Below are 12665 nucleotides of genomic sequence, written 5' to 3' on the forward strand. Positions count from 1 at the left end.
CATAAAATGACGGTATTTTGTAAAATACAATGTGATATTATCAGTATCAACTGAAATAAAAATAGGTCAGATTTTCAATGGAAATTTATATATCCTTACTTCAACTTACAGCCTTTCAGTAGTTAAGAACATTCACACGCATTAAGAGCTCACCTGAAAAGCCTCCATGTTAGGTGTGACACGTCCATGATCTATCACCTGTGATGGCAAAAAATGGAACTGAATATCAGGATGAGTTGCCCCAGGATGACTTCTGATAAACCCACCAGTTTCCAAGTGAGCAGTCGCAGCTTCACCTGAAGAAAACAGTTGCATTAAAAATTTATTTCATTCAGTGACAAAAAACAGGCCGTCATATAAAGACAGGAATTTAAACAGATAGTACTAACAAAACCCACATGACTTGCTGGTACGGTAACTCTGATAATGAAAAAAATTAATTGAAAATTTAAAGCTGGGTCTTGAAGATTTTGAATGCTGAAACATTGATTATTATTGTTGATGGGTTGCTCCATTCTGGGATTGCTATTGGGACACTGAATTATAAAATAATCTCATTGGGTTAGCTGACCTACTATGATCCTGAAGTATTGATGTTTATTTCAAGGTCCAAATTACTAGAAGGTAACAAAATTCTACCTGTGAATTTCCAAAGCCATTCCAGGCCAATCTTGATCATCTTGAATGGTTTTTGAGATTGGTACAGAGTAATAGGTTCAGTGCACTGTTGTTGTACATACAATTCTAGATGGTCTTGCAGATTCTGGCCCACACCTAAGAATAAGGCAGTTTAATTAAAAACACTTTAATTACCCAAATACAACAATATCAGAGCACAAACTGGATCACATTAACTGAATTAATACTTCGTTTCTTTCTGAATGCTTAAATTATTACCAGGACGGTGGCAAACAACAGGAATTCCCAATGCTTTAAGGTCATCTGCATTACCAATGCCAGATAACATAAGAAGCTGGGGTGAGTTAATTGAGCCTCCACTTAGGATCACTTCTTTCTTGGCATAGACCTACAAAGATAAACATAAACTAATCAATTATTACCAGAAACCTGAATTCACAACATTACTTCACCGAAACAAGAAGTGCTCGAGAAACTCAGCAGGTCTGGCAGCATCTGTAGAAAGAAACAAAGTCAAAATTTTGAGTCCAGTGACCCTTCATCAGAACTGACAATTGCTGGGAAACAGTGACATTTATGCTGATGATGGGGTTGGTGGCATAGGGGCTGAATGTTGCACATGGCGACAGTGCCCAGAGAGATAGAGATACAGAGAGGGCAAATAAAGGGATAGGCAAACAAAGAAATTACTGATAATAACCTGGGGGAGCAATTAATGTTTGATGGGATGTTAACAGGAAGTGTAAATGGTTGAAATGTTGGCTATGCTGGAAGCAATCCGTACAAAACAGGACCGAGGCACGTGGGGTTTGTTAACAAACATGGAAAAAATTATACTGAAATCTTGAAACTCAAACGTTGAAACCTGAAGGCCGGAAGGTACCTATGCAAAAGATGAGGTGCAGTCCTCCAGCTTGTGTTGATCCTCACTAGAGCACTGCAGCAAACTGAGGCAGAAATATTGGCATGGGAACACTTCTTTGTTGAAGTGGCAGTAACTGTAAGCTTGGGATCATTTTTACAGACAGAGCATAAGTATTCCGCAAAGCAGTCATCCAGTCTGCGTTTCATTTCCCCACTGTGGAGGCAAGTAAATCATAAGTACCAAACATATAATCAGCAGCAAGCCATTCAACCCCTCAAACCTGTTCCACTATTCAATGTGATCATGGTGGATCTGTGGCCTAACTCCAACTACTGCATTTGGCTCATATCCCTTAATACCGAAATTTAGGCTGTTGAGATGATTAAATATTGGAGAGAGTGGAGAGAATGTTTTTTGCAAATGACATGAAGACACCATTGACATATAGAATAGTTTTAAGGCTACGGAGTTATTTCAGAGATTGAATGCGTGGAGTTGAGTTCACAATAGAAGACTGTTTACAGTCTTTGATTGAAGTAGCTTACTTGATGAATACCCATTGTAAGTTCTCAAGATTCCAATAATAATTAGAGAAGGTGTGCAAGGAAGACTAAGTAATCCTTTGCAACACAGACTACAGTAATTACAATTTATTTTGAAAACATGAAAACACTGCAAGTGCTCATAATTCTATCTTCAATTATTTTCTTCTGTGATTGCATTTTAGAGAAGACACAAAAAGTAACATCTATCTTAAAAGCCAGACCTTGAATAGCGATAGCCATAAACAAAAAGATAATTTAAATTTGACCCTGACAGCTTCTAAGACCTGGATTTGTTTTTCTGTTAAGTTGAAATCACATTGAGATGTTGGAAATATTCTTGAAACATGGCTGGATTTTAACAACAGTTCACAACATCTTACCAAAGCAATCCTCCCAAACACTACCTTAAATAATTCCCAGTTTATCAGAATGAGGCATATTCTTCAACACACACTTTTGCTGTTCAGGTTTAAGTTTGAAAATTTTAAAACTTAAGTGTTGTTCAGTCAGCAGCCAATTGAGCACAGGAGTGACAGGTAAATGAAAGTTGGTGTGAGTAAGGACTTGGGAAGCAGTTTTGGGTGATCTTAAATTTACAGAGGTTAAAATATGAGAAGTTAGCCAGGAATGCAATGTTGTAGTCAAGCCTAAAAGACAACAAATGTGCATGAGGGTTTCATCAGTAAATGAGCTGGGGCAATCGTGGAGTTGGCAATTTTTTTGTTAAGAATTGGAAATCAGCAGTTATAGTGATTATGCAGATACATAATTGTTAATACTGCTTGGAATCATATATAACACCAACATGACAAATAGTCTGGTGCAGCCTCGGACAGTGAGTCCAAAGCAGAAAACAATGTTCATACCAGTGGCTGAAGATAATGGCTTCATTTAACAGAGCAGCAATTTATGATGAGTGGTCAAGAGAGCTGGCGTTAAGTCATGCTGAGTGTCTGTACTGCACATGTGGAAACCAATAATGTGCTCTTGCATGAAAACACAAAGGAACAGTATACTGATGAGAAATGAGCAAAGGACAAAGATAGATCTTCATGGAATGCAAAGAAAAGAACAAAGAATAACACAGCATTGGAACAGGACCTTCAGCCCTCAGAGCCTGCATTGGCGCATTTTGCTCTTCCATACTAACATTGTCTTCACTGGATGTGAGTTTGCTCGCTGAGCTGGAAGGTTAGTTTTCAGACGTTTCGTCACCATTCTAGGTAACATCATCAGTGAGCATCCGGTGAAGCGCTGGTGTTATGTCCCGCTTTCTATTTATCTGTTTAGGTTTCCTTGGGTTGGTGATGTCATTACTTGCGTAACCACTGGAGGCTCACTGATGATGTTACCTAGAATGGTGACGAAACGTCTGAAAGCGAACCTTCCAGCTCAGCGAGCAGACTTGCATCCAGAACCTCAACCTGAGCTACAAATGTTCTCAAAACTTGCTATTGTCTTCACTTACAGGATCCGTATTCCTCCATTCCCTTTCTATTCATTTATTCGTCCAGATGCTCCTTGAATGCTGCTGTTGTGTCTGCCTCCACCGCCTCCTCTGGCAATGCGTTCCAGGCTCTCACCACCCTTTGTGTGGAAAAACTTGCTTCGCACAACTGTTTAAAATTTACCCCCACCCCCCCCACCCCACCCCCACCGCACCTTGAATCTGTGTCCCCTAGTAATTGACCACTCCACTCTGAGAAAAAGTCTCATACTTTCCACACAATCCATACCATTCATAAACATCAATCAGGTCACTTCAACCTCCTGTGTTCCAGTGAAAACAAACCCAATCTATCCAACCTATCTTCATACCTAAAATCCTCCATACCAGGCAACATCCTGGTAAACCTTTTCTGTACTCTCTCTAATGCATCCACATCCCTCTGGTATTGCAGTGACCAGAACTGTATGCGATATTCCAAGTGTGGCCTAACTAGAGTTCTATAAAGCTGCAGTATAACTTGTCTAAGGATCCTAACACTCAATACTCCTTTCAGTGAAAGCAATCATGCTTTAAGCCTTTTTTTACTACCTTACCTACCTGCGATGCCACCTTCAGAGATCTGTAGACGTCCATACTCTCTGCACATCAATACTCCAAAGGGTTCTACTATTCACTGTATAATTTCCACCTGTACTTGAACCTTCCGAAATGCGTCGCCTCACATTTTCCTGGATTAAACCCTATATACCGTTTGTCAGCTCATGCCTCCAACTGATCTGTATCCAACTATATCCTCTGGCAATCATCCGCACTATCTGCAACTTCACCAATCTTCGTATCGTCCACAAACTGACTATTTAGGTCAGCTACTTTTTCATCCAAGTCATTTATGTAGATCATGAATAGCAGAGATCCCAGCCCTAATCCCTATGGAACACCACTAGTCACAACCCTCCATTCCAAAAAGCATCCTTCCATCGCTACCCTCTGTCTCCTATGACTAATCCAGTTCTGAATCCATCTTGTCAGCTCACTCCTGATGTCATGGAACTTCACCTTTTGTTCCAGCTTGCCATGAGGAGCCTTGTCAAAGGCTTTACTGAAGTCTATGTAAACAACATCAACCGCTTTTCCTTCATTAATCATCTTCATCACCTCCTCTAAAAACTTGATCAAGTTAGTGAAGCATGACCTCCGCCACACAAAACCAATTGATAGGTGCGTGTGCTTCTAAATGGATATAGATCTTGTTTCTGAGAATCTTTTCCAATAATTTCCCTACCACCAACGTGAGACTCACATGCCTGTGCTTTCCAAGATTATTCCTGTTACCCTTCTTAAACAATGGGACAACACTGGCTATTTTCCAGTCCCCTGGGACTTGACCTGTGGCCAAGAGAATGGTTCGGGAGCAAATGGATGTAAAGGAATGCTACAGAAACTGAAGGCAGAGAACTGTTAACAATTATTAGCCAATACGACAACAAGTTCTATCCTAAGCACACCCTGCATATAGAAGTTTCTTCTGAATTACCTCTGCTTATATTAATGCCACATGATTTGGGCTCACACATAAGTAGATTTTTCTACGTCTATCCTGTTGTGTAAAAAGTATACACAAATTCAACAGGACCACATATACTTGAGAAGAAATGGCATTTATGAGATGATGATTCAGGTGTGAATGTTCCTTAAGGCATGTTTTTCAGTATCAGAAGAACATGGAGTATCCACTCCACCAGGTGGTCAAAAATAGGCTCAAATTTAAGTATTGCACGTCAGCAAAGCAGCCTCCTATCATCTATCATTTCTCCATGGGCAGGATTCCTGCTTCTTCTGATTGACTCATTATTTTGCTGCAGCTATTTGCTAGGCAGCATTCATGCAAACCCAAGAGGAGGAGGCCTGACATCTCTGCTTAGACCAGCCCAATTTCTCCTGATCAAGTGTTTTAGCTAAGGAATGACCTAATATCTGTGACTGATTGTTGATTTTTGGGGGGAAAACCCATGTGGTACATTAATGTCCTTTAAGGATGGAAATTGCCATTTTTAAGGGCATTCTTGTGGTGCAATGGTAGTGTCCCTACTCCAGACTGACATGCCTAGGTTCATATCACATCCGCTCCACAAGTGTATAATATTTTTGAACAGGTTGATTTGGAAAGATAGGTTAGAAAAATGCATCTGTGGCTGCTGCAGATGTCGGAATAAACTCATGACCCAATATTGAATTGATCTTTGCTCAGGCATTCTTTGGGCTGCTGAACATTATTACCTGAAATTGCCTCACACTACACCTGTTCACATCATAAAATGAATACAATGACATTAACTTTCTACTCCTCCCAACTTCAAAGTGTTGAAGATACTCGAAAAGACAGGAGCAAAAACATGCTTGGACAAGTTGAATTCCACTGAGGATTGAGGACTGGGGGCAGGCAATGTGGATCTTAGTGTATGTATTTTTTTCATAGAATCCCTACAGTGTGGAAACAGACCCTTTGGCCTAACAAGTCCACGGTGACCCTCAGAGCATCGCACCCAGACCAATCCCCCTAATCTATACATCCCTGAACACTATGGGCAATTTAGCATGCCAATCCACCTAGCCTGCATGTCTTTGGACTGTGGGAGGAAACCAGAGCACCCGGAGGAAACCCACACAGACACAGGGAGAATGTGCAACTCCACGCAGACAGACACCCAAAGGTGGAATTGACCCCGGGTTCCTGGTGCTGTGAGGCAGCAGCGCTAACCACTGAGCCACCATGCTACCCTAAAGTACACATTACAAAATTGTTCTGGCCCAGCTCCTGCCTAGGGTACATCACAAACGGTTCTACGTATGTATATGAAACTGATTTAGCCATTTGCAAGAGAAGGATGCAGACAGGCTGCAAAGAGATGCTGCCAGTTTAAGTGAGTGGGCAACAAGATGTCAGCTAGACTCTGATGTAAGGAAGGGTGAGACAATTCACTTTGGTTGTAAAATTAAAACAGGCAGCCTCTGGATTGTGAACGGGTTCCATTCTGGAGTTCATTTGGGAGTTGATGTGTGCACAAGTCAGAACACAATGCAGGGCAATTTAAAGCAGCTGTTCATAAGTGTAGGAAACGTTTCTCTGTCGGGTCTTTGAAATTACACTCGTGTATGGGATCATGTTTGTGGCTGGACATCCATAAATCTGGGACCATCTGCATCTCCTAAAAGGTGTGAAATTTTACCTTTTATGTACTTGTGTGATGTGGACATCACTGGCTGGGCCAGCATTCATTGCTTGTCCTTAGCTGCACTTGCAAAAATGCAGGTGAACTGTGTATCAAGCCAATCATTAACAGCTAAGTAAGCTCTCTAGGTGTAGTCTTAGTGTCTCTATCTCTGAACTAGGAGACCTGGATTCAAGTCACACCTGCTCCAGTGGTGTAAAATAACATCCCCGTACAGGTTGATTAAAATATATCTAACAACAGATAAGTGGGAAATTTTAAAGTTATGGCTGAGACTTAGTGCTGACTGCACAAGGTGTGGGATGATGTCTTTATTAGCAGCTAATCCTTCCCACAATTGCCCAATCCTGCTACTGAGGAAGCCAACCAGATCAAGGTCCAACCATCCACACTCAAGTGCTGTGCAGCTAGTTTCTCTGTCTATTAGAAGCCTTATCAATGAAATCCTGTTCAGCCAGGATCAGAGACCAGCTGCCACAGTGAGTGGACAGCTTCACTGGAGGCCATTCACAGTGCGACATATAGTCAGAATCAAGGATAGGGAGTATATTTCAGCAGCCACACTCCTTCCCCTCATCAGTACCTTCAACTTCTCACAGATTTAGGCAAATAGGGGACCTTCTTGTCCCAACCTGACACATAAGCTGTCCTGGTTTCTCTATCAGGAAAGCAGCCATTCCTCTGGCCTATTGGTAAGTCAGGTAACTAGACCAGTTAGTGGTCGAGGCCCTTAAATGGTCTTTAAATGATCACCTAAGAATCGTTGTTTGTTGCAGATCAGGAACATCTCCCATGGCTCTTCCTGCCCAGAACTTCATAGCTGAGGTAGGAAGGAGCAGCTACCTCACCAGTACTAACTCAACCAGTCATTTGCCTTTCTTGCCACTTCTTGGCAGAGGAAAATCCTGCCCACCGCAAATCAAGCAAAGATGATTTTCTATTAGGAATTCCATGAAAAAGTAATACATCAACATTATTTTTTATATCTGAATAAACAAGGAATTTCCATAAACATTCCAGTGATCTACATATCGTTTGGAAAACAAATTGTTACATGGTCATTACAAAACAATGACTCTTCATTCATGAATTGGAAGAAACACAAAAACAAATGAGACACTATAATAATGCAAATTTATACTTTCACTATGCAGTGATAGATAAGGAGTGAACAAAAATCCCTGGAACTATTTTATCTTCCTATATTTTAGATCTTGGCACATATTAAAAGAAGGTAAAATGAAAGAGAAATGAGAAGTATCTCATAGAATCCCTTCAGTATGGAAACAGGCCCTTTAGCCCAACAAGTCCACAATGACCCTCAGAGCATCCCACCCAGACCCATCCCTATAACCCACCCAATGTACACTATGGGAAAGCTAGCATGCCAATCCAGATAGCCTGCAAGTCTTTGGACTATGGGTGGAAACTGGAGTACCCAGAGGAATCCCATGCAGACACGGGGAGCATGTGTAAACTTCTTACAGACAGTCACCCAAGAGTGGAATCGAACCTCGGTCCCTGGTGCTTTGAGGGAGCAGTTTTAGCCACTGAGCCACCGTGCCGTAGTTCTTGTCCAAAACGACTTTGAGTGCTGCTTCAGTGTACAGTGTAAAGTCAGAAGCTAGTTGAGAGGAACTATAACCTAACTGAAATATATGTACAAATTTAAATAACACAGCAAATAAGGCAGGAGAGATGATGTGACATGATTGCAGCATATAGGAGTTACTAGACGCCATAGCAATCCATGGCAACCACATTGCAGACAAATGTTTGCAGCTGAAGGAGCTTCAACTCAAAGTTTCTGAGCTGGAAGCTAAATTTCAAACATAGGAAGAGACAAGTTACCTGCCTTTTTGTTCCATAATTCAGTCACATCCATTAGGTTAGCTTTGTTTGATTTTGTCAATAACCAGAGGTAGGAGGGTGTGACTGTGAGTCAGGTAGGCAAGGGAGACAAGAAGCTGGAAGTAAGGAGTCTCAACCCTTGCAACTGTCCAACAGATTCAATATTCTTGTAGCTGGCATGGACAAAAGTGAAGGCTATAGTACAGATGAGTTGGCACATCATGGGATGGTGGTGCAGAAAACCATTCAAACAGTAACGTTAAAAGAAAAGTACTGGTGGTAAGAAACAATACAGACAGGACGGTAGAAACTATTCTCTACACTTAAGAGTTAGAGCCTAAAAGATGACCGTGTTGCCGGTCCAGTACTAGGGTTCAGGGTATTTGTGCAGGGTAGGTGAGGACACTACATGGGACGGCGAGAATCCAGTTGTCAGGGTCCAAGTTGTTACCATGTCTTGGGTAAGACTAAGGAGGACGTTCATGCAAGGGCAGTTTGAGGAGCAACTCAAAGGCAGAGCCTCAAAATCAATAATCTCTGGATGACTGAGATAACAAGGTGTAGAGCTGGATGAACACAGCAGGCCAAGCAGCATCAGAGCAGCACGAAGGCTGACATTTCGGGCCTAGACCCATTTTCTGAAGAAGCGTCTAGGCCCAAAATGTCAGCCTTCCTGCTCCTCTGATGCTGCTTGGCCTGCTGTGTTCATCCAGCTCTACACCTTGTTATCTCAGAATCTCCAGCATCTGCAGTTCTTGCTATCTCTGAAACAATGTCTGATGATTGCTGTGTTAAGAAAGTTCATGATTCAAGGTTCATGGTTCAAAGTTCATATTATTTAGAAATTTAAGTTCTAAAGTGGACAGAACCATGTTTAGTTTAAGTTTCATTTGGTTTGTCTAGATTAAAAAAAACTAAGGAAGAGTCATCATTTTGGTTTCAGTTTTGAATTCAGAGTGATTCTGGGTTGTCAGAAAATCTGTTCATATACTTTTAAATGAGGCTTTTCAATCTACGGAAGTGAATTGTTAAGTGTCATGTGGACCATGATAAGGGAGAGAAAAAATGTGTTTTTAGAATGGCAGAAATACCCAGAAGGTTGTTGAGTATGGAGGTTTTTTCAGAGAGAGATAAGTAGCTCATACAGAAAGCAAAGGACCTACAATAGCAGCAGTGCAGCTTAGCAATCTCCAAAACAGGCCGGGGAGAAGAAAATAAATTCTGTGCAGATTAATGTCAATAATAGAAATCTCCAGAAACAGAAAGCCCCGGAAGAGTTTCGGGAACCCCTTTTTTAAAGAAATTAGTAAGCTATATTATTAGTTTGGTTAAGATTCTCAGCAAGAGTCATAAACTAAAACAAAAATGAGTGAATGCAGAAGTTTACCAAACAGAAAACAATTGCAGGCATACTCATTGAAAAGAAATTTAAAATGGAAACAGGGTGATGCTTTATTGACATTTGACCTTCTGAAACATTATTTTTGAAGGCAAAAAGGTGGGAATCTATACCTCTGATATGTGTAATAAGATTATTTCAACTCTTTTTGTACAATGTGAAAGATTTTTTTTATTAAATTTTTTTTATTAAAGTACATTGGAAGCCTCTTGTGAATATGTTCAGTGACTGACTACAACGATATATAAAAATTACAAAATAAAACTTAGGGTCTATTTAACCAGGCTTCAGTTTTGGATCTTGGGTCGGGACCCTTCTTCAGAAGCGGGGAGGGGGCAAGGAACTGGGAAATAAATAGACAGAGAAGGGATGGGGCTGGGGCTAGGGCTGATGCTGCCTGGTCTACTGTGTTCCTCCAGCTCTACACGGAGTTATCTCTGACTCCGGAATCTGCAGTTCTTGCTAGTTCTTCAGTTTTGGATTTGAATTCTCTGTATTATCACTAGCTGGGATCATAACAAACTAGAGCTCCTTTGGGATTGAAATTTATTGAATTTAAAAGGAATTTGTCAATCTTTGAAAATAAGTAAATCGAAGTATCGAATGGAAAATACCTGGCGAATTGTTGTGACGTATGTCCCACAGATTGATTTTTCAGAATGGCATTTACTGTTGTTAAGACTTTTCCAGGAAAATAAAATGCAACAGTGAATTATTTTAAATCCTTGGCTAAGGCTACACAGACAGAGGTAGAGGACAAATTGATGGCAGAAATTAAAGCGAGATCTTGTATAGATAAGATACTTGAATTGCTCATTGAATGATTAAAATTAAAAGGCAGGAAAAATGAAATTCATGTGCCATCACTACAATTAGAGCAAATTTGGTTAGAAATGAAGGAAAATATTCGAACTGAAATCAGAAGAAAACAAGAGGAAAAGACAAGAGATAAATAGAAAGAAAGATGGATGTAAGAAAAGTTGAATGGACAAGAGAAGAGAAATATAAAACGAGTAATGGAAAGGGAAATAGAATTAAAAATAGCTGTCTCCAAACCAGAGCAGGCAGAAGAAACAAAAGTCCTTACTGTTTGTATTAATATCAGTAAGAAAGAAGTTCCATAAACAGAAAATTGAGCAGTGGGTTTAGGGAACACATTTTTAGAAATAAATGAGCTGTGTTAGCTGTTGTTTAAGGGGTTCAGGAAGAGAATTAACTAAAGAAACAGTTAATGACAGTGAATGCAGGAGTTTGCCAAAATCAATTTCAATAACGCCCATTTAATAAGGAGCTATCAAGGAGAAACAGGGTGACCCTTCACTGAATTAGAGACAAAAAAATTGCAGATGCTAGAATCTAAGGTAGACAAACAAGAGGCTGGAAGAATATCACAAGCCAGGCAGCATCTGGAGGAAAGGAGAAATCCACACTTCAGGTTTGACCCTTCTTTAGGACTGGATGAAAGGTTATTTGAAATTAGACAACTCAATCTTAAATGCACTGGGCTCTAAGGTGTCCAGGCAGAAGATACGGTGTTGTTCCTCAAATTCGCAATCTGATTCACTGCGACACTGGAGATGGACAAGGATGGACGTGTCGGGGAGTGGGGGTTGAAATGGGCAATAACCTGGATATTAGGCTGGATGTTTTGAGCCAGGTGAAGATACTCAGCGAAATGGTTACCTTGACTACATTTGGTCTCACTGATGTAGAAAAGACCACATCGGAAGCACTGGATGCAGCAGACTAGGTTGCAGCAATTGTTTCATCTGGAAGTACCGTTTAGGGCCCTGGATGGAGGTGAGAGAGGTGGTGTGTGGGCAGGTGTTGCATCTTTACGGTTACAGGGAAAGGATTGGGCAAGTTGGAGTGGTTGGTGAGGAGTATGGTGTGAATTAAGGAGTGGTGAAGGGAATGGTCAATGCAGAAGGCTGAGACAGGTGGGGAGTGGAAGATGCTCTAGATGGTGGGGTCATATTGGAATTGGCAGAAGTATCCGAGGATGATACACTGGATGCAGAGGCTGGTCGAGTGGAAAGTGAGGACCTGGGGGGCCCTACCTTTATTATGTTTGGAGAGGGAGGGTGGTTTAGAGCTGTCGAGCAGGGAATGGAGGGGGCGCAGTAGAGGGCTTTCTGGATGACGGGGGGGATAAAGAATTTTGTGAGAAAAAGGCGGACATCCGGGATGTTTGGGAGTGGAATGTCACCTATTACCACCATTCTGCTACCCTCCCCCACTCCGCCTGTCTTTATCTGCAGCTCCCCCTCTCCCCGCATCCAGTCCTGCAGAAGGCTAATGCCCGAGACATTGTCTTCTCCTTCCCTCCAGATGATGCCTGGCTTCCTGTGTTCTTCGAGCTTCCTGTTTGTTGACCCTTCACAGAAGTTTGTATATCTGTAAGGGTGGGTTAAAAGGGTTGAATCTTTGCTTCTGATATTTGTAATAAGTTTGCTTCAACTAGTTTTTATCTAGCATAAAAGAATTCATTTTATTTTCTTTTAAGTGCAGCAAACCTGGATATTCTTTTTTAACAAGTACATCAGTAGCTTCTCATGAACATGCTCAGTAACTGACCATTATGGTAAACAAATTCCAAAAGTAAAACTTCTGGTTTTTCCCTCTGGGATCTGACTTGACCAGTATTACTATCAGGAGGGATATTAATACCTGAGCCACAGGCTCA

At 41.1% G+C, this 12665-nt stretch overlaps 1 protein-coding gene across 2 annotated transcripts in view; it reads right to left on the reverse strand.

The window, feature by feature from the left end:
• The window catches only part of chdh (choline dehydrogenase), a 61284-nt gene that overhangs the window by 10545 nt on the left and 38074 nt on the right, over window positions 1-12665 (reverse strand). For both annotated transcript variants that reach the window (XM_048548148.2, XM_048548149.2), the window contains 3 exons: window positions 898-1027; window positions 640-774; window positions 154-296 (listed from right to left, as the gene is read on the reverse strand). In XM_048548148.2, coding sequence (XP_048404105.1) covers window positions 154-296; window positions 640-774; window positions 898-1027 — 408 coding nt within the window. The remainder of the gene's footprint in view (window positions 1-153; window positions 297-639; window positions 775-897; window positions 1028-12665) is intronic.

Source organism: Stegostoma tigrinum, chromosome 11, assembly GCF_030684315.1.
Source record: "Stegostoma tigrinum isolate sSteTig4 chromosome 11, sSteTig4.hap1, whole genome shotgun sequence".
NCBI classification, from domain to species: Eukaryota; Metazoa; Chordata; class Chondrichthyes; order Orectolobiformes; family Stegostomatidae; genus Stegostoma; species Stegostoma tigrinum.